The 22629-nt window shown below is 40.2% G+C and overlaps 1 protein-coding gene across 3 annotated transcripts in view; it reads left to right on the forward strand.

Annotated features, from left to right (window-relative positions):
* Positions 1–17616, forward strand: part of UNC5A (unc-5 netrin receptor A) — a 571376-nt gene extending 553760 nt beyond the window's left edge. For all 3 annotated transcript variants that reach the window (XM_040344399.1, XM_040344401.1, XM_040344402.1), the window contains one exon: positions 16356–17616. In XM_040344399.1, the coding sequence (XP_040200333.1) occupies positions 16356–16521 (166 nt within the window). In that variant the 3' untranslated portion in view covers positions 16522–17616. The remainder of the gene's footprint in view (positions 1–16355) is intronic.
* The last annotated feature ends 5013 nt before the right edge of the window (positions 17617–22629 follow it).

Raw genomic sequence — 22629 nt, forward strand, 5'->3', positions numbered from 1 at the left:
AAAATATTGTAATAAAATACTTAAATGGTAAAAAAGTAATAATAAAAAAAATGAACTATTGCCCTACGTCCACTGCTCTACCAACACTGTCCATTGCCCTACTATATATATATATATATATATATATATATATATATATATACACATACACACAAACACGTGCATGTGTGTTTGAGCTTTGGGGTGCACACCATAATGCAATAGGCTGCGCACACCTATGCTGGTCTCCTATTGGCTCACTCCCACTGCCAATGAGGAAGCGGGGGAGGGAGCAGAGCAGGTTGGTGTCTATGCGATTGCCGCTCACCTACTGTATGCAGCACGAGGAGAGGGAGGAGAAATCCCCTGCAGCTGTGAGCTCTCCTCAGAGCCTGTCTGTGTATCAATACTACTGTAAGCGTCCGGCGTCAGCAGCGGGATTATCGGGGGGTGGGTCAGCACCCCCTACATAAATATATAAATACAGAACATTTTTGGAACTGTATTAGAATTTGGAATATTGTTTTATTTCTGTTATGTACAGTACTACTCAGTGCTGCATAGTGAGCCTATAGGGCGGATCGGCCCTGGTACTACTCCAAGTTTCAGGGAGTGGACACTCACTCTGTTAATTCACTGATTAAACAATTTTTTTAAGTAAAAATGTTGATTACTACTAGCTTTGCTGTCTGAAGAGTGTTTTAACTTTATTACAAGAACTACAGTGCAGACAAATAACTAAATATAAGTTACCAAGCATTAGAAGAGTGTGCAGTGGGGGCCAGTGGTGCTCAGAATTTTTTAAACAGGCATAGGTCATAGGTCAAGTGGTAATGATACAGAGACATAACACAGGCTAAATGTAAGTACAAATGATTATAACGTGTACAACACAAATACTAAATCAACCCAGACGACCAACAGGAACATTTTCATTCACGGACTGCTCCAGTTCACTGAGCAGAATTCATATTTGTCACCAATACCACTAGAATGGAACACCCACTGTATACCACAAAAATAAAACGGCACTGAGCCCTCTTCAATTGGACAATGTATTTCTGTAGGTGATAAACTTAAAGTATCTCTTAACAGCAAGGAGGAGCAGAATTAAAAAAATACAGTTTTACTGGAATGCTGTCAGATTCTCTCAGGACCCCTGCTCCTATATGTCCCAAAAACATCTCTAACCCTTACCCCAGAAGGCTAGACTTGCCATTAAAGATCCCCTGGTAGGCAAGAGAGTGGGGGCCTCCCCCTTTTTCTCCCCCTTCCTTTTATATCTTTATCTTGTCTAGATTATTGTTTTTTTCTTGTGATTTTTCTGATAGTTCTATATTCTGAGGCATTTGGTCACCTCTTCTTCTTGTTAGCTTCACATGCATTTCGTCTCAAGGGTGTCACTTTAAACAAATGGTACTTGTGACTGCAATTTTATAATCGGAGATGACTGCTATCACATTGTGTGAGGCATACCTTTGAGTATCCAAAATAGTTAATATGCAAATACAGTGATACCTATTATAAATAAGGTGCCAAATGTGATATTAAACAGCGCTCAAAAAAATATGTGAAAATGTAAATATCAACAAATATAATATTGGTACAGTGACATAGTGAAAAATAAATAAATAATCCACCCTCTAAGTGAGTCAATATATAAGTGTCCAAAAATCCGTGCAAAAATCGCATCAAAAAATACCAGGTTGGCAAATAAAGTCCATGAACTGTCTAAGTGAACAAAAAAATATATATAAATAGTTCATAAATGGAGAGCAAAGGAAAAGAAAAAATCCTTCCCGATCTTCAATAAGTGCTTTCACCACACCACAGTGACTGCGTGCTTCCACCACCCATCAGAAATGCAAACTCACCGCAACAAATGGCCTGACACTTTCGTGTTTAGGCACACAGGCTTGTTAACTGACCCCCTCAGTTTAGTTGATAGAACTCCTTCTTTTCATATAGGGTGGAGCATTCAGTTAAACAGATGGAGATCCGAAGCAAAAAGAAAACTCCAAGATAACAGCCATATGCAAATAAGAAAAAGAGAGCACAATAGTGTGATACTGTAACACAACTTTTAATAACACACTACAAATCTCCCAAAGAATGCACTCACAAAGGTAACTCTTGTTACAAGCAGTGTATAAATCCAAAAACTGACACGGTGTAAAACAAAAAATAAAGATATCCTCCAGGTGAACTAGTGGTCACAGCGGACCAACGAATAGCCCAAGTGTTACTCACAGCCCTTGTGCAGGTGTACTGGAGCTGCTGCTTAGGTAATTGAGCTGGTGGCAGATTAGACCATTCCACGTTCAAGCTTAGAAAGTTAGGTGTGCGGTTGTGACTTCAGTAATCACTCCCCGACATGTTTCATCGAAATGATTTCTTCATGGGGTTACTTACCAGCTGTCTAGTGCCGCTTTATATAGTTGCCAGGGTCCTCCCTCCCCCCTTGTGTTAATCAGTAGGCACGCATCATAACAAGCTGCAGCTGAGTGGACTTACGTTCCTCCCAGCCATGCTAACATGCAGCTGATCCGCTCATCCAATCAGAGCAGCATCATCGTCATGACGCTGTAGCTGGCATTCTTCCAACGTGGTGGAGGCCCTCAGTGGCGACGTTGGTGTATTACACCACATCCCACTGCCTAGTATCGAATGTAATGTCTAACCCCGATGGTTAAACTGGGGTATGACACTCAACCTGCCTGCAGTGTATTCCATAATGGAGGGATGAAAACCAAATATTGCTGACTGTCAGCTTTTCGGATGTCCCTATGACCACAAGTTACCTCTAGGGTCTATGCATACAGAGTATAGCAATATAAATTCAGAAACACAGAGTACATTGGCTCTCATTATTTAAGCACAAGAGCCAGCCAATTAGTGGTGTGTATAGTTATGAATGACATGTATACATATATAAAATATATATTATATAGCACTCTAAAATCTACAAACACATCTCTAGACAATAAGTGTATATACAAAATATAAATGATATTTTAAAAATTGTATATAAAAGAGTTGCAGATATTGTTATCCATATTAAAAATGCATAAAAATATTAGTTAAAAGATATTAATAGGAATAAACAATATATATAAAATAATACATATATTTTTAAAAATGTTAAAATTATTTAAAAACATTATATTAAAATGAATACTGGAAAAAGATAATAAACTGGGCCATGAGCTGTAAATGACATGTGTATAAATATACGTTAGTAAAACAAATAAATGCTCTGGTTTAGACGTAAGTGGGTGTACTACATCATCCCCATATGCATGCACTCATCAAAACTCTGATCATGACGGGTAGCCCAGTTGTTTGGCCCCCTTATATAAACATAGCTCATGATCATCCTATATATGTAAAAACGCATGTCTCAAATCTATTGCTCATAATTTAGGCATTGCTAATGAAGCAATTCACATTCAGTTCTATGTTTAGTCCCCTCGGAAAATGGCTTTTTAACAGGAAGATCCATTGAGTTTCGCGCTGCGACAGGTCTCTCACCCTATTTGAGCCTCTCCACGAAGGGTACACACAGTCAATGCCGCAGAACTGAGCTAACGAGGGGTCTTGGTTATGTTTTTCTTTAAAGTGGACTGACACACTATGATACTCGAAGCCTTTCTTAATATTCGCAAGGTGTTCAGCCACTCGAATCCGCAATAACCGCTTGGTTCTCCCTACATAAAGTAGCCCACAGGGGCACCAGATCAGGTATACTACGTAAGAAGAGTTACACGTAATAAATTCTTTAATAGAAAAACTCTTCCCATCACTACTCATGACCTGTTGTTTACCCCTGTTACTTGTTCGTACAGTTCTACAGCAGATGCATTTCCTACAGGAGAAAAATCCTTTAAGATCTATTCTAAGGGCCTGTTGGTCTGGGGGATCTAAAATCTTACGAACCACCTTATCACCGAAATTAGGAGCCCTCCTGTAGATGAATCGTGGTTGACTCGGAAGAATTTCGGCAAGGTGTCTGTCCTTGCCCAAGATGTGCCAATGATTTTTAAAAATGGCCTCTACCTCCCTATATTGGGCATGAAACCCAGACAGGAATCCGCATTGGTGTTGATTATTGTTTGGCTCTTCTGCCTTCTTCTCCAAGCATTTATCTCTAGGGATAACAGCAATGTCTTCAATCATAGTATTCAAAGCTGGCTCATCATATCCCTTTTGAACAAATTTATTCTTGAGTATTTGTGCTTGTGAGAGATAGTCAGTGACATCTGAGCAGTTGCGTCGAACTCTTAAAAATTGCCCCTTAGGGATATTTTTAATCCACGCTGGATGGTGTCCACTATTAATGGACAGGTAACTGTTCCGATCAGTGGTTTTAAAATACACTTTAGTCTTTAATTTATTTCCTTCTCTTTGAATAGTCACATCCAAGAAATTGACAGTATTTCCACTGATCGTGTATTCCAGTTTAATATTATTGGAATTATTATTGAGTTCTCCCAGGAACTGGAGTGCTTCTTGTTGTGATCCTTCCCATATAAATAAAATATCGTCTATAAACCTCCGATAAAATAATAATTGGGGTCTCCGGTTATAAAAAACGTGCCTGTCCTCCCACTCAGCCATAAACAGGTTGGCGAGGCTGGGGGCAAACTTAGCCCCCATAGCCACGCCAACCTGCTGGGAAAAAGCCATTTTCCGAGGGGACTAAACATAGAACTGGATGTGAATTGCTTCATTAGCAATGCCTAAATTATGAGCAATAGATTTGAGACATGCGTTTTTACATATATAGGATGATCATGAGCTATGTTTATATAAGGGGGCCAAACAACTGGGCTACCCGTCATGATCAGAGTTTTGATGAGTGCATGCATATGGGGATGATGTAGTACACCCACTTACGTCTAAACCAGAGCATTTATTTGTTTTACTAACGTATATTTATACACATGTCATTTACAGCTCATGGCCCAGTTTATTATCTTTTTCCAGTATTCATTTTAATATAATGTTTTTAAATAATTTTAACATTTTTAAAAATATATGTATTATTTTATATATATTGTTTATTCCTATTAATATCTTTTAACTAATATTTTTATGCATTTTTAATATGGATAACAATATCTGCAACTCTTTTATATACAATTTTTAAAATATCATTTATATTTTGTATATACACTTATTGTCTAGAGATGTGTTTGTAGATTTTAGAGTGCTATATAATATATATTTTATATATGTATACATGTCATTCATAACTATACACACCACTAATTGGCTGGCTCTTGTGCTTAAATAATGAGAGCCAATGTACTCTGTGTTTCTGAATTTATATTGCTATACTCTGTATGCATAGACCCTAGAGGTAACTTGTGATCATAGGGACATCCGAAAAGCTGACAGTCAGCAATATTTGGTTTTCATCCCTCCATTATGGAATACACTGCAGGCAGGTTGAGTGTCATACCCCAGTTTAACCATCGGGGTTAGACATTACATTCGATACTAGGCAGTGGGATGTGGTGTAATACACCAACGTCGCCACTGAGGGCCTCCACCACGTTGGAAGAATGCCAGCTACAGCGTCATGACGATGATGCTGCTCTGATTGGATGAGCGGATCAGCTGCATGTTAGCATGGCTGGGAGGAACGTAAGTCCACTCAGCTGCAGCTTGTTATGATGCGTGCCTACTGATTAACACAAGGGGGGAGGGAGGACCCTGGCAACTATATAAAGCGGCACTAGACAGCTGGTAAGTAACCCCATGAAGAAATCATTTCGATGAAACATGTCGGGGAGTGATTACTGAAGTCACAACCGCACACCTAACTTTCTAAGCTTGAACGTGGAATGGTCTAATCTGCCACCAGCTCAATTACCTAAGCAGCAGCTCCAGTACACCTGCACAAGGGCTGTGAGTAACACTTGGGCTATTCGTTGGTCCGCTGTGACCACTAGTTCACCTGGAGGATATCTTTATTTTTTGTTTTACACCGTGTCAGTTTTTGGATTTATACACTGCTTGTAACAAGAGTTACCTTTGTGAGTGCATTCTTTGGGAGATTTGTAGTGTGTTATTAAAAGTTGTGTTACAGTATCACACTATTGTGCTCTCTTTTTCTTATTTGCATATGGCTGTTATCTTGGAGTTTTCTTTTTGCTTCGGATCTCCATCTGTTTAACTGAATGCTCCACCCTATATGAAAAGAAGGAGTTCTATCAACTAAACTGAGGGGGTCAGTTAACAAGCCTGTGTGCCTAAACACGAAAGTGTCAGGCCATTTGTTGCGGTGAGTTTGCATTTCTGATGGGTGGTGGAAGCACGCAGTCACTGTGGTGTGGTGAAAGCACTTATTGAAGATCGGGAAGGATTTTTTCTTTTCCTTTGCTCTCCATTTATGAACTATTTATATATATTTTTTTGTTCACTTAGACAGTTCATGGACTTTATTTGCCAACCTGGTATTTTTTGATGCGATTTTTGCACGGATTTTTGGACACTTATATATTGACTCACTTAGAGGGTGGATTATTTATTTATTTTTCACTATGTCACTGTACCAATATTATATTTGTTGATATTTACATTTTCACATATTTTTTTGAGCGCTGTTTAATATCACATTTGGCACCTTATTTATAATAGGTATCACTGTATTTGCATATTAACTATTTTGGATTCTATAATTTTTAAAGCAGCAGCTCTTGCATATTTATTAATTTATTCATTTATTTTATAAATATCACTAGTGTTCACATTTATTCTCCAGCTACGCGCAGTGAGGGTGGCTCACATTAGACGGCCCTTATCTCCACCCCTTTTTTCTATATCTCTATTTTTATACCTTTGAGTATGCATACTGTGTCGTGCAGTAGTGTATTTATGTTTTGTGCTGCCCTAGGCCTGACTAAACTTGTGACCCCCTAATTTAAATACGACCCACCACTTCCTGTCAAGGGCACATCCCTTTCTGTTTAAGACCCGCCTTGTAATTTTCGAGTGGGGACACTAGTTCTTAGGGCCTGGGGGGGCATTGGATTCCCTTAATTTGCATAGATTTCCTCTCACTTCCTGTTTGTCTATGGGGCAGGAAGTGAAGGGAAATCTCTGCAATGGGACAGGGATGGTAAAAAATAAATTGAGAGGGTCTATAACCCTCCCTTACTCTATCCAAAATGGAAAAAAAAAGTGTTGCCTATAGTTCTATTTTAAGCACATATTTCTAATAATTTTATGGAGAGGACTAAGAAGATATAACAATGCCAATGGTGCAGCAGAAGACATAGCACAGTGAGGAAGGTTTGTGGTCCAGGATGATAGGTTAGTCAGGATAGTCAAAATTAAAAGCAGCCTGGCAGGGGTTATTTCTGTGCTGCCCTAGGCCTGGGCCTTGTTGGCCTAGGCCAGGATACAGCGTTGGTGTTGTATATATGAAGTTGTGTGACTCTCCATGCCACTGACATGTATCTTGTGACTGTGCTGAAGGATTTAATAAAAATGTTAAAATAAATGATAAAAAAAGGAATGAGACACCCAATGTATGAAATGAGATCCGCAATAATGTCCACTTTATATGAGAATATTAATGTTATATAGCCAGCAAATGCATAAGTTGAATGTGAAACTTCCCTGGAAGATTTAATTTGCTGCAATAAAGTCTTTGCTGTTCACTTTCATGGTAGCAAACCAATACACTCAAGAGAACAACTCAGTTTTACACACTTAGCAGTGTTTGATAAACTTGGAAAGATTCCCTCTAGGAATTGCTGGGCTATGGCATAAGCATTTTTCTTGGGGCTTCTTTACTTAGAAATTATCCATCCATTATCCATTCAAATGTGAGTATAAGACAGCTGGAACCCAATCTTTAAAGTAGCACTTCACTACAAATAAGGTCCACCTGTGAAAAAAATGATATATAGTCCATGAGAGTCTTATTCAATCCAAAGAAATGTGATGCAGAAATCGACATGAATCTTAATTATAGTGCACCCAAAAAATGACAGTGTTTTCTCTCAGTGAGAGACCTCTTCCCACAGACTGGGTCTCACCGGAGCTCTATGCCTCTCATTCACATGATCGGCATATAGTGCCTGTACTTATTAGTTAATCTGCTGTTATCCGAGTGTTCCAACCCATCATCATCTCCTCCATTCAGCAGCTCACTCAGATCAAATATAAATATGAAAAAGGTCTGATAGTGTAATTCTATAAAACCACCACTTACAAACAATTGGAAGTCCACTCACAAGTGACCAAATAACCAACCTGTCAGAAATTCTCATCAGTAAATAGTTACTGTGCTGTCAGACCAGCAGTGATGAGCATACACAACAAGGGTAAAAGTGTCTCACCCAGGGTCTGCTCTGCAGCTTCCAGTGACTCACTTCCAGGTCCAGCTCTGACGTATTATGCAGTCGCCGTGTAGCCATGCTCCTTACTGTCTTTTTAATGACAACGTTGTCATTTTTTAACTGGTGAATGTGGAGAAGCAGGTGGTTTTTCAGTTTTGTTATTATATTTTTATACTTTTTGTATTACATTCAATAAAATTCTATAGATCAAGGCGCATGGTCCTCCTTGGGTAACCTCTTTTCGGAACTTCTCTAATGTCGCGTACACACGATCGGACATTCAGACAACAAAACCGTGGATTTTTTTCCGACGGATTGTTCGTTCAAACTTGTCTTGCATACACACGGTCACACAAATGTTGTCGGAAAATTCCGAACGTCAAGAACGCGGTCACGTACAACACTACGACGAGCCGAGAAGAATGAAGTTCAATGATTCTGAGCATGCGTAGGATTTTTGTCCGTCGGATTTGCATACAGACACTCACTCACAGACGATCAGAATTTCCAACAAGAACTTTTGTTGTCAGAAAAATTGAGAACAAGCTCTCAAACATTTGTTGTCGGAAATTCCGACCAAAAGCTCACATCGAACATTTGTTGTCGGAAATTCCGACCGTGTGTACACGGCATTAGTCATTAGGTTTTCTTAGATAGCTTTTTCAGTTACTAGGACCACACCCTACAGTGGTCAGTGAGCCAGTGGACTCATGATTGGTAAATTAAGGGATTTCACTTTTATTTGCCTCTCACCTTATTTGTTCCCATATTTTTATTTTTTATTTTTACTATAAATGGTAACCAAATCACTGGTTCCAGCCATTAAGCGTCACCACTAATCAGATTTAGTTTTGTGAGTGTTTCCTGATTACGGAAGAATTTGTGGTTTTGTACAGTAAAAAATGTCCTGTAAAACAACCATTTGGCAAAATGTAAAAACACAGAGAGAACTACACCGACTATTAGGGTTGAACATCAACTTCCAGAAAGAAGAGACACATGGCATTAGATTGTTGAAATGCAAAAGTAGTGTAAAATGTTTTCATCTCATCACACTTATTGTGTCTGTCTCGGTAGCTTACCAATGACCCACTTTATAATTAAGTATTTTATGGTCCATATTTAGTAATGAACAAAGCCTAGGAATTGGTGGACATCACACTTCTCTCTTTTACATGTCTCTACATGCTTACTACAAACATACTTTTAAAATACATACTTAAAAATGGCATTTTAAGTGTACCCATATTCAAAAGTATAATGGCAAAAATAATGATTTTTAAATCTACAGACTTTGATACCTGTTCACAAAAAAAACACAATCATTTTACTTTTACTTAAGAATGCATGTTGCTACAAAAAAAACGATTTTTTCATTATATGAAAAGTATCTGGGCACAATAACCTCCTACTGTCTGAAAGCTTCTTGTTCAGCTCATACAAATTGTATCTACTTGGTAATCTCAAATATTCAATTATCGTTTGAGTTTTAAACTGATACTTACGGAAGGATAAGACCATTTTTCAACAAGCTTTCCAAACATTAAATCTGCTGCTTCGGGAAATAAAAAAAGGTTAGTAGATCTACAAAATTACATCAACAGGTGGGCATGGCTGCCCGACATGTGCTCCATGCTGGAAAACATGGCAAAACTACATGTCAGCAGAATTGTTTGGCTGAAACTCTCCCCCAGCCACATCCCTCTGCTCAACTGGTCATGGTCAAAGTGACAATTATTAGAAGATTAACAACACAGCTAATTTATAATGTACAGATTTTATTTCTGTTGGCAAAATAATGATTTAAAATTCTACAGACTTTTTTTTTCCCGCTGACAAGAATAATTATTTAAAAATCTGCAAACTTCTTTTTCTGTGGACAAACCAAATTATTTAGGATCTTCACACTTTTATTTCTGTTGAATAAAGATTTATTTAAAGCTGAGAAATGTAAACTATCCTTGCAGTGGATATGCCCTTGCAGTGCAAGGGTTGAAAGTGCATTTATTTTTTAGAGGAAGCTCTGATTTGGCAAAGAAACAGCGTCTCTTTAAAAAGAGAGAAAATCATTTCTTATGTTTGTATTCTGGGTTGCCCAAAAAAAATATAAGCTGAACTCTTGTCAGAAGCTCCCCCACTTCCCTTTTTACTCCAGTGCTAAGGAAGACCCTTACTAGAAATGTTAATACAAAAATCTAAATGTGATATGGGCTCACATGAGCCAATGAAATATTAATAAACTGTTATTAGGCTTTATACAATGGTAATGGGATGGACATTTTTAATTAGATGTAATCATACATCATAAAGCAGGACTAACCCCCCCCCCCTAAGTAGAAGGCATCTTCCAATAGTTTTAATTAACTCCAATGCTTCTGTCTGTCAACTGATCCATTCTGTGGCCCTGGTAAAAACCACAGTACTTCCAGATATGGGGCCCTCACGTATGCTCCCCCTGCCCTGGCACAATGCAGCGCTCAGTGCTTAAGTAGCCCATTAATGCTTCACATTTTTCACTGCCTACAGTAGAGTGAAAGTACTGAAAATAGGATACGATTCGCATTTGCATAAAATTGGGATAGTTGGCAGGAGTGAGTAAGGTATGTAAAGAAAGACACTGGGGGGGTCAGAATAGGTTGACTTTTAGGCTTCTGACAGCACCAGTCTCAAACAGGCTGGTCCATCCTAAAGCAAACATCTATTTAGGAAAGGATATCGACTTTATTGTTGCTTTTGAAAAAGCTTCTTTCCTGGGTGGTATGCTGATCAGTTGGTTTTTCCAAGTCCCTGAGCTGGAAATTGCTTGCAGATGAGGGGTTCTGACTTGGCTGCTGCATATTTTTTTCAGGCCAGTAACTCAAAGTATTGAAACAGAAGACAACCATCAAGTTCAGAAGGGGGTGAGCAATGGCGGCCTACATGTTTCTGTAGCACCCCCCTGACCCCTGGAACATGGTAGTTCCCCCACAGACAGGTCTGGGTAGACATTTCACTTCAGAGTGTATATTACTTGGGCAATAATGGGATGGTACCAGTCACTTTAGGGTACAAACAAAAAGTAGTTTATTGACTCTCACTCAAAACTGCTGAGAGAGAGGTTCTAGCTATGACTAAGCACTGAAGCTACAGTGCGAAACGCGTTAGATTTTGTTCCAATTTTTGCTGTGGCATGTTCATTTTGTGATCTATTTTAATAAAAGGAACGTTTTTGGAGTGCGGCTGTCCAAGTTCCCTTCGTATTCTTCCTGAGAGAGAGGTGTTTGGCTTGCAGACTGCACAAAAAAGAAAACACCAGTATAAGAAAAGGAGTATTTAAAGCCGATTCTAGCAATCTGCATTGTCTTAGTAGCAGCCATCTCCATTAGCAACCAAATCTTTCCATTAGCAGCAGCTGTAGTCTCGATGATCCCATCTTGATGATGTTCCAGGTACTCCACAAATTTCTCACCCAGGACCTCATGTGGCAGAGTGACCTCTGGTGCTTTATCTCAGACATCATCTGTTCCTTTCCTGTCCTCATCCAGGCTCCCAGATCACAGATCCTCAAGTACGACAACTCACTGGACAGGCAGACTTCTTCTGTTCATCAGTAGCAGTCTCCGTCATCAAACATCTAGATCATGTGGGGACAGTAAAAGTAACAGGGGCACTGATGGCATGTGTAGAAGACTGAATCAGCCATACTGGCTGATATCAGTATCTCTGAAATACTAAGGCCCTGTACACACGAGAGGATATCCGTTGGAAACGGTCCGCCGGACCGTTTCCAGCGGACATTTCTGCTCCCGATTTTGATCTGATGGGCTGTACACACCATCAGATCAAAATCCCAGCGGAAAACATACGTGGTGACGTGACGTGGTGACGAAGGTAAATACTTCCACGCATGCGTCGAATCACTTCGACGCATGCAAGGGATGGGGATCGCTTGGACTTATCCGGTGAGTCTGTACAGACGACCGGATCAGTCCGACGGACAGGTTTCCAGCGGATAGATTTCTTAGCATGCTAAGAAATTTTTATCCACTTGAAAACCGTCGGCTGGAGAAATGTCCGCCGAAAAATGTCCGCTAGGCCGTACACACGACCGGATTTGTCTGCTGGAACTGATCCGCGGATAAATCCCAACGGACAGATCCGGTCGTGTGTACGGGTCCTTAATCTGCCTGCCAATTACTTTTTATATGGTCACTTACAGAATGTATCATTTATTTTTCAGAAATTCTTACATCACATTTTTTGTTTGTTTGTTTTACTATAACAAGCACTGAAAATTTTGAAAAATATGATAAAAACCACAGAAGTATTTTAGAGGCTGCCAAACTCCTTTGTCTACCAGTGATTATGCAGGGTCCTAATCTATAACCATTTACTGGACACTACACAGGACCCATAGTCACATACGGTACATGGCCTTCACTTGAACCTGAAGTCATGCTGTGCTAGATAAGCGGATGAATGGGAGCCAGAGAGAACATAAGAAAGATCGTTCATGTGAATGTAAGCCTATTTGAGACATGCCTCAATCCAGAAATCAATGTTTGCATCTTCATTTGGCTGACTTGTTTCACTCCGTTACACCCAATGGTCCTAGAAGCAGTACAAATCAAGCTATGATTGAAGTAATATAATCCGTTAGTAAATGTTTTTATGATTGAAATGTATTTTGAGTCAAGGATAAACTATCAAACCATTTCCTTGGAGTATAACAATTCTTTGTCCAGCCATATTTTATTCCTGACAGCGGGGTCATTGCTGTGAATCTTTAATTCAATTCTGCACAAATGTATACATTGCAATAAATATGAATAAATGCATGGTCTTTACACTATTCATTGGTTTTCAGGATTATACTGAAAGCTCTAGAGGCTGAAAAGGTGAAGAATAATCCCTATAGAATTCATTGGCTTTTTATCAAAGCATGCTAAAAAAGGAACTATCATAGTGCATAAATCAGTTTCAATTGTTTGACTGCTTTCTATAATCTCAGACTAGGAGTTGGTAGATAATGTTCAACATTAGAGCATGTGGCACCAGGGCCAGGCAGAAAAGGCAGGCAATTTAGCAGTAGAAAATGAAGGGTGCAAAATGGTTAGGAGCTGCAATCTATGCTGCTACTGTAGTTTACAGCTTATTGTATGGGTACACTTTGGCCTTTTCATCTTGGGTGCTAAATGACCTTGTTCTGGCACTGTTCAACACTACAGCACGCCATTTTTGGCAGTGGAAGAATATGTTGGGTGTGGGACATTGCAAACTGCTTGTATTCAGCACAAGCTGATAAATAAGGCTAATTTGGCATCATTAATATACATTGATGAAATGATAAAGTGTGGACTATAGCGTCCAATCAGAGGTTACTTATTTTCTAAAGCACAGTAGACTAGGCAGCTCTAATCTAGCTAGCTTCTATGGTTAACATTTTCTGGCTTTTTAAAACGTACCAGTGACCCCCCCCCCCCCAAGCTGATTAACAAAATAAGCCCTTTAAGAGTGTCCAGGCCCGGACAAACGGCGGTCTATGAGAAGCAGCTGGGAAGCTTATTTGCCCATGCTAAAAGAAGAAGTAAACCCTGAAGGGTTTTACTTCCTCTTTATTTCCCTGCAAAGGTAAAGCATAATGGGCTACTATGTATCGCATAGTAGCCCATTATGTGTCACTTACCTGAAACCAAAGCCTTCAATGTCACCGATGTCCCCACTAGCAGCAAGCATCCATCTTCACCCCTCTTCCTTCCGGGGCCGCAAACTCTGACTCTGTGACTGGCAAGAGTCGCGTAACATCACATGCGCGCAGGAGTCGCCAGTCACAGCATGATTGTTGTTTCTAAAGTGCCCCTGCGCCGTAGACATCGGCGCACAGCTCTATTGTAAATATCTTCTAAACCGTGGAGGTTTAGGAGATATTTCCAGCACCTACAGGTTAGCCTTAATCTAGGTAAAAGTGGTTGTACAGAGTGTACAACCACTTTAAGGGAGGGTTCAAGGCACAAGCGATGAGCCCGCAAACACTCCCACTCTCCAGTGATTTTATATGTGGCCTCCTTTCCGATTTTCCAATTGTCAGGGACAGAAGACGACTGGGCGGTGCTTTTTGCGGTCACTGCCATGTCACTTCCGGTTTCCCGTCTCACTGCTGTTGTGTGGAGAGCAGTGGTGTCGCTTGATATTGCGGTACAGAGCAGCTCTTCCTCCTCCTGGCCTACCTCCTCCATGTCCTCCAGCTCCTACACATAGGCGTGCTGCAGGTGGACCTGGAAATCCGCCACATGAAATGGGGGGCACCTGCAGGGTTATGACAGATCTCAGAGTAGTTGCTAGTGCTTAACCACTTGAAAATGAGGCCAATTCTCATACATGTAAAATCGATTTTTTTATGCTACTCAGATCCCCAAACATTATATACATTTTTAAGCTGAGGTCCTGTAGAATACAATGATGGTAATTTAAACGCCACACGATATTTGCACAGCCATTTTAAAAATTCAAATGTTCAGGAAAAAATACACTTTTTTACATATATGTGAGAATTGGCCTCATTTTCAAGTGGTTAAGCACTAGCAACTACTCTGAGATCTGTCATAACCCTGCAGGTGCCCATTTCATGTCGAGGATTTCCAGCTAGTAGCCTACAGTAACATAAGTCATCCAGGTGCCAGGTAGTTAAGCCAGTTCCTCGTCCCCACCCCCTTTCCTGACCGGCCGGGCTGCTGCTTGGATATGGGTCTGGTATGGATTTTGGGGGACCCCTACGCCATTTTTTCGGCGTAGGGTGTTCCCCTTTAAATCTGCACCAGACCCATGGGCCTGGTATGCTCTTGGAGGGGAACCCATGCCGTTCTTTTTGTTAAAATTTGGCGTGGAGTTCCCCCTCAAGATTCATATCAAACACAGTGCCTGATATTGGCAGGGATCCAAGTCGGATCCCCACTCATTGAAAGTCGGACTTCAAGTCCAGGGCAAAGTCAGATCAAAGTAGTATCCTGTTCATGAAAGTCCGATGGATGTAGGACCAATGTAGGACCAATGTAGGATCAGTGTAGGACCAATGTTGCAGAGCAAAGTAGGATGAAAGTCGTGTAGTATAGTGTGAACCCAGCCTGAGGCTGGGTTCACACTATACTACACGACAGTAGTACGACTTTCATCCTACTTTGCTCTGCGACATCTGACCTACATTGGTCCTACATCCATCCTACTTTCATGAACAGGATACTACTTTGATCCGACTTTGTGATAGTCTGGCTTGTTCTTTGACCAATCAAAACAATCCCAGAGTGAGATAAATTCCTTTTACTGCTGCTGTAATCACATGTCGGATGTCAAAAGTCGGATGGTAAGGACAAGGCTCCTACTTTGGTCCGACTTCAATGATATTCAATGGGCTGAATTAGGATCAATGTCGGACCAAAGTAGTACAGGGAGCATTTTCAAAGTCGGACCGACTTGTGTCGGACCAATTAAGACGGCTCCCATAGGGAAACATTGATTTTCACACATCATGCGACATGAGCTCCCAATGTCTGAGCGTTTGTCGGACAAGTGTGAACCCAGCCTCAAAACAGTGGTCATCGACCCTGTCCTCAGGGCCCACTAACCGGCCAGGTTTTATGTATTACCTTGAGGAGATGTAAATTAGAATACTGCAATCACTAAGCAGTAAATGATATCACCTGTGATGTATTTCAGTTATCTTGCAAACCTGGCCTGTTAGTGAGCCCTGAGGACAGGGTTGATGACCACTGCCATAAAAGATACAGCAGAAGTCTCCCCACACTTGTTTCATGTTTTGTAGCTGCACTCCAAAAAGAAATAACTATGAAAAAAAATATGGTAAACGTGAGTACGTAGATTTTTTTTTTAAGAAGGTCATTATTTGCCAAAGTAACTTTCATACAGTTCTTTTGCTAGGTTGGAAGATTCAATAGATTGAATGTTGATGTAATATTGAGGGGAAAAAAAAAGTTGGACTATATAATGCTCCAAGTGACTTACTGTTTTCTCTCCCTTTCTTTGTTGCAGCCATTTAGGTTTTCTCCTTTCCAAGTCAAGCCCTACTGCCATGCTTTTAAACTTATGGGAGGCTCAGAACTTCCCAAATGGAAACCTTGCACGACTCGCAGCTACAGTGGCAGAGATTGGCAAACAAGACTCTCTCATGTACATGATGTCTGAAGCAGAGTGCTGAAGTAGTTCCAGTTACCTGCTAATTTCCAGCAAGTCCTGTGTCCAGGATTGGCCAAAGGACTCAACCACCCTATATCAGGTCTGTGGATGTCACTCTTAAAATGCCCTCTCCCTGGCATATGAGGGGATGGAAGGCTAAAAACACACCTTTCTATGCTTTAGCCCTTCTCTGCCAGTGAAAGTTTAAGACTTTTAGCTCCTTTATGCAGAGCAGGATCTTCAGTGATGGAGCAAGATGCGACTTTCATCTACAGCTAAACATGTCATGGTAATACTGTTCTCATTTAATACACAAGAATCGTATGGTAAGACTTAACCAATAAAGATGCCACATTCCACACAGATACAAAAAAAGAAGAGGCATTGTATTCAAAGTTGTTTCATTTTGTGGACCATCTCATGAACACCAACACATCCTGCTATGTAATGCACTGGAGAGCGAACCCACAAAACCTCTCCCAGAGAAATTTGCCCACCAATCACCATAGACTTTACTTCTCTTTCTGAACCAAGTGTCTTGTATTGCTACCTTGTCAGTGAAGGTGCGACAGTGACACCCAGTGTTTGTGTTGTTCATTTGTTACCAACACCCATTCCCAGGTAAGTGGAAAAAGGTGCAATATATTCATGTTTGCCCCCACCCCCCCCCCCCCATTGACAACATGGACATTCCCCTATTTAATAGCCATAAGAACATTGAAGGGAGCATCAGGTCAGTTTATACCCGAACAAAAAGGAGCGATACAAACAAATCTTGCCCATTGGCCCTCTCACCCCTCAAACCAGCTGTATATGCAAAACAGAAGCACTCCCTGCTCCAGGAGTGGCTGAATGAGTGTGTCTGATTGTGTATGTGTGTACACAAGTGTTTTTTTTTTTTTGTTTTTTTTGTTTTGTTTTTTTCAGACCAAGAAGAAAAAAAAAACAAATCATTTGAAAAACAAAACGTGTAATGACCAGTGTTTTTTTCTACATTCTGTATTAAAGTGCATTCAAGTATTTACACTTGGCCTTATGTATATATTATGTTCATTCCGCTGAAGGTGTATAGTACTTTTAGGTGACTTGAATGTAAATAAATTATATATATTGCTAATAAGTCTGTATGGTTTGATTACAAAGAAGAAAGCATATAATAACCTGTTATTGCTTCAGATTTAGTGTTTGCTTGCTGCCATGTGGGATTGCACTACATAAAATGCAACCGTCAAAATAAACCATGATTGCAGTAGCAGACAAATATTTACTCTCTCTGGGATTAGGTTTCTCGGTTTCCATCTATTAAGATGGAGCACAGTTGCTGATGATGAAGATGTTTGATGAATATGTTCAGGCTATGTCATCTACCTCTCGCTCCCTCGTTTGTCTTGCGTTCCATAGAAAAGGAAGCCTGACTGGTAAGCTACACACATCACAGGGAATGGCATAAGGCTGTGATATAAGCTATAAAAACTAGTAGGAAAACAACTAAAAGATTAGCATATTAATCACTTCAGCCCCGGAAGAATTTACCCTCTTCCTTACCAGAGCACTTTTTGCGATTCGGCATTGCGTCGCTTTAACGGACAATTGCGCGGTCGTGCGACGTGGATCCCAAACAAAATTGACGTCCTTTTTTCCCCACAAATAGAGCTTTCTTTTGGTGCCATTTGATCATCTCTGCGTTTTTTTAGGTTTGGCGCTATAAACAAAAATAGAGCGACAATTTTGAAAATAAATAATATTTTTTACTTTTTGCTATAATAAATATCCCCCAAAAAAATCTATAAAACAAACAAATTTCTTTTCCTCAGTTTAGGCCGATATGTATTCTTCTACATATTTTTGGTAAAAAAAAAAAAATTTTGCAATGAGCATATATTGATTGGTTTGCTCAAAAGTTATAGTGTCTACAAAATAGGGGATAGTTTTATTGCATTTTTATATATTTTTTTTTTTACTAGTAATGGCGGCGATCTGCGATTTTTTATTGTGACCGTGACATTGCGACGGACATATCAGACACTTTTGACAAATTTTTGGGACCATTCACATCTATACAGCGATTAGTGCTATAAAAATGCACCGATTACTGTATAAATGTGACTGGCAGGGAGGGGGTTAACACTAGGGGGCGCTGAAGGGGTTAAATATGTTCCCTAATGTGTGATTGTAACTGTAGGGGGAGGGGGACACACATCGTTCTCACCTGACAAGACATGGATCTGTGTGTTTACACACACAGATCTATGGTCCTGCAGTGATTGCGGGCAATCGCGGGTGCCCAGCGGACATCGTGGTTTGCGAGCGCCCCCTAGACGGTCGGGAAGCCCAGGACATCATATGACGTCCACCCAGGATGGGAGATCCCATCTGTGGACGTCATATGACTATGGGTGGTAGGGAAGTGGTTAAATATATATCATACACAGTCAAAAAATATGGTGCTCCCAAGTATAATATAGTTTCAAATCTGATGTGAAAAAAAAAAAATGCATCATTCTGTTGGAAATACTATCACTTTTTATTGGAGTCAGCCCTGGCGATCACTTCTGTAAGCTGCCCAATTAGCCTAGTGCTTAATCACGTTGCCGAAATCTCTTGGCAACCATATATTTCTTTGTATCACATTGGAATGTAAGCTGCTGCATAAGATTTTTAGTTAGTCCATAGTTCCTAGTCCATCTCAGAAGTGAGCAAGTGGGACCATGGAGAATGTACATAGCCATGTTGCCCTTCCATGTTCACCTTACTGGAAAGGCTAGTTATAAATTAGGGTGGTTGCTATCTTTTTGTAAAACAACGTAGCATCCTCCAACAGGAAGTCAGATCACAGTAACACAAAAAAAAAAAAAAAAAAGATTTGGAGGAGACAGAGCAATAGAAGGTACTTGAGTTAAGAATAAGGATGAGCTCCGGCGCGTTCACACACCCCACATGCAGAGCCCGCCAGGAAGTCGGCACTGCGATGCGCTAATCACAGGCAGCGAGACATTGTCCCAATGCGCTGCTGCAAAGATCAAGAAATGTCTTACTGCCTGTGATTAGCGCAGCGCAGTACCGACTTCCTGGTGGGCTCTGCACGCAGGGTGTGCACACACGCCGGAGCTCATCCTTAGTTAAGAAATAGATTTCTTGAATAGATTTTTTTGAAACCAGCATTTAGAGTCACTTTAATGCTTTTTTTTTTTTTTATTACTTTTCACATTTGCATTCTTATGTGCATGCTGTCGATTTCATCCAGCCTCTTTGCTGACACTTCCTGTATACATGGAGGCACTTCGGTGTCATCTTTACATCCTTGCTCTGAGTAGGCTTGCTGGTGGTGACAACAGACGTCTGCACATTGAGAAAAGGCTTGGTTGATTAAAGACTACACCAGAACAGTGTCTGACAGGGTAATAATGCAATGGAGCACACAGCATTGTCATCCTATAACAGAAGGGTCTGAACAAGGATCGTGTGTTTAAAGATCTTGGAAATTACATTTTAAAGTTGAGGAGATTTTAGTGATTGGGTTTACATATACTTAAAGCTTCAATACTTCAATTGATGAGAGTATGAGAATATTCGCTCAAAAGCCTCGCTTAGGAGATTCTTCAGCAATAGACACTGTTCAAGTACATCCAATTTGTTTTTTTTTGTGCTTAATATTGATTTAATCTTTTAATAAAATTACAGCTGATCAATTCTTAGATGAGGTTACATAGTTAGTCAGGTTGAAAAAAAAGACACAGGTCCATCCAGTTCAACCAAATAAAAACCACAGTACAATCTCATACACCCAACTCCATACCCACAGTTGATCCAGATGAAGGCAAAAAAAAACCAGCAGAGCATGATCCAATTTGCTACAGCAGGGGAAAAAATTCCTCCCTGATCCCCCGAGAGGCAATCGGAAATTTTCCCCCGGATCAACTTTACCTACAAATCTTAGTACTCCGTTATATAATGTACATTTAGGAAAGAATCCAGGCCTTTCTTAACCTCCCTGGCGGTATGATTCTTTCAGAAAAAACATGCTAAAAGCGGTACCATTATTTGCAAGGAAATTTGGCGTTTTATATTGTAGGTCTGTAATTTTTAGAAATAACTCACTTAAATCTGACCAAACAAGATTCTAATAGGCATCCCGTGTATTACATTTTTTTAAAAACAAAATTATAAATTATAATATAATAAATAATTATAAATAATTATAACAAATAATAATATAATTATAATAAAAATTATTCAATAATGTAATCAAATCAAAATCACTGAAATTTGCTCAGTTGCAGAATTGTCGCTGTCATTACTTTTATTTTTTTATGACGAATTTCCCCACAAATCGCTATCGCACAATTCTGCAAGTGATTATAATTTATTATCGCTGTTTTTTAGCTGATCTAAAACTATTTTTGACATAAAGGGACACTTTTGGTTGCTATGGACAATCTACAGTTTGCAGGGAGAAAAAAAGGTTTTTATTATATAAAATGACATGCAGGACACTGGGCAGACCACTAGGGACAGGGGGGGTGTGTTTTTTTTACATACAGTACTGTAATCTATAAGATTACAGTATACTGTGTGTATAGTGTTTGTTTACGTTTTTGAATTTGGCGCCGTTCTCCGTCCCCGTGCGTCGTAACGTCGCAGGGAACGGAGATCGGCGTCACACGGAGGCACTATGTGAATCGAGCGAGGTCCCGCTCGCTCACACAGCGCGGTGGCATCGCTGGATCCAGGGACAAGGTAAGTAAAAAGTGCCTGTGGATCTAGCGAGGCAAGCCCGAGACTGACTCGGGGTTACCGATAGTAGCAAGAAAATCTAACCCCGTGTCAGTCTCAGGAAGACCGCCAGGGAGGTTAAAGCAATCTACTGAGCTGGCCAGAACCACCTCTGGAGGGAGTCTGTTCCACATTTTCACAGCGCTTACTGTGAAAAAAACCTTTCCGTATTTGGAGGTGAAATCTCTTTTCCTCTAGACGTAAAGAGTGCCCCCTTGTCCTCAGTGTTGACCGTAAAGTGAATAACTCAACACCAAGTTCACTATATGGACCCCTTATATATTTGTACATGTGGATCATTTCCCCCCTTATTCTCCTCTTCTCCTGAGTGAATAAATTCAGTTCCTCTAATCTTTCCTCATAGCTGAGCTCCTCCATGCCTCTTATCAGTTTGGTCGCCCTTCTCTGCACTTTCTCCACTTCCCCAATATCCTTCTTGAGAACTGGGGCCCAAAACTGAACTGCATATTTCAGATGAGGTCTTACTAATGATTTGTACAGGGGCAAAATGATATATCTCTCTCTGGAGTCCATACCTCTCTTAATACAAGAAAGGAAATTTCTTGCTTTGGAAACCGCAGCTTGGCATTGCATGTTATTATTGAGCGTATGATTTACCAAAGCCCCCAGATCCTTCTCCACTACGGTTCCCCCCAGTTGTGCTCCTCCTAGTATGTATGATGCATGCATATTCTTAGCCCCCAAGTGCATAACTTTACATTTATCAACATTCAACCTCATCTGCCACATAGTCGCCCAATTAGACAGAGCATTGAGGTCGGCTTGTAAATTGGAGACATCCTGCAAGGACGTTATTCCACTGCATAACTTGGTGTCATCTGCAAAGGCAGAAATGTTACTTTTGATCTCAGACCCAATATCATTTATAAAGATATTAAAAAGTAAGTGACCCAACATTGAACCTTGGGGTACACCACTGATAACCTTAGACCATTCACAGTAAGAATCATTAACCACGACTCTCTGAATTCTGTCTTTTAGCCAGTTTTCTATCCATTTACAAACTGATATATCCAATCCTGTAGACCTTACCTTACACATGAGCTGTGTGGGGAACTGTATCAAACACTTTTGCAAAATCCAGGTATACCACGTCCACTGCCACGCCTCTGTCCAAGGTGATACTTACCTCTTCATAAAAAGAAATCAGGTTTGTCGGACAACTTCTGTCTTTCATGAATCCATGCTGTCTGTTGCTCAAATCGTTTTTTTCCCATCAAAAACTCATCTATGTGGTCTTTTATTAAATGTTCCAGTATCTTCCCAACTATAGAAGTTAAACTAACAGGTCTGTAGTTACTCTGTAAAGACTTTGTGCCCTTTTTAAATATGGGCA

The sequence above is a fragment of the Rana temporaria genome, chromosome 3 (genome assembly GCF_905171775.1).
Source record: "Rana temporaria chromosome 3, aRanTem1.1, whole genome shotgun sequence".
NCBI classification, from domain to species: domain Eukaryota; kingdom Metazoa; phylum Chordata; class Amphibia; order Anura; family Ranidae; genus Rana; species Rana temporaria.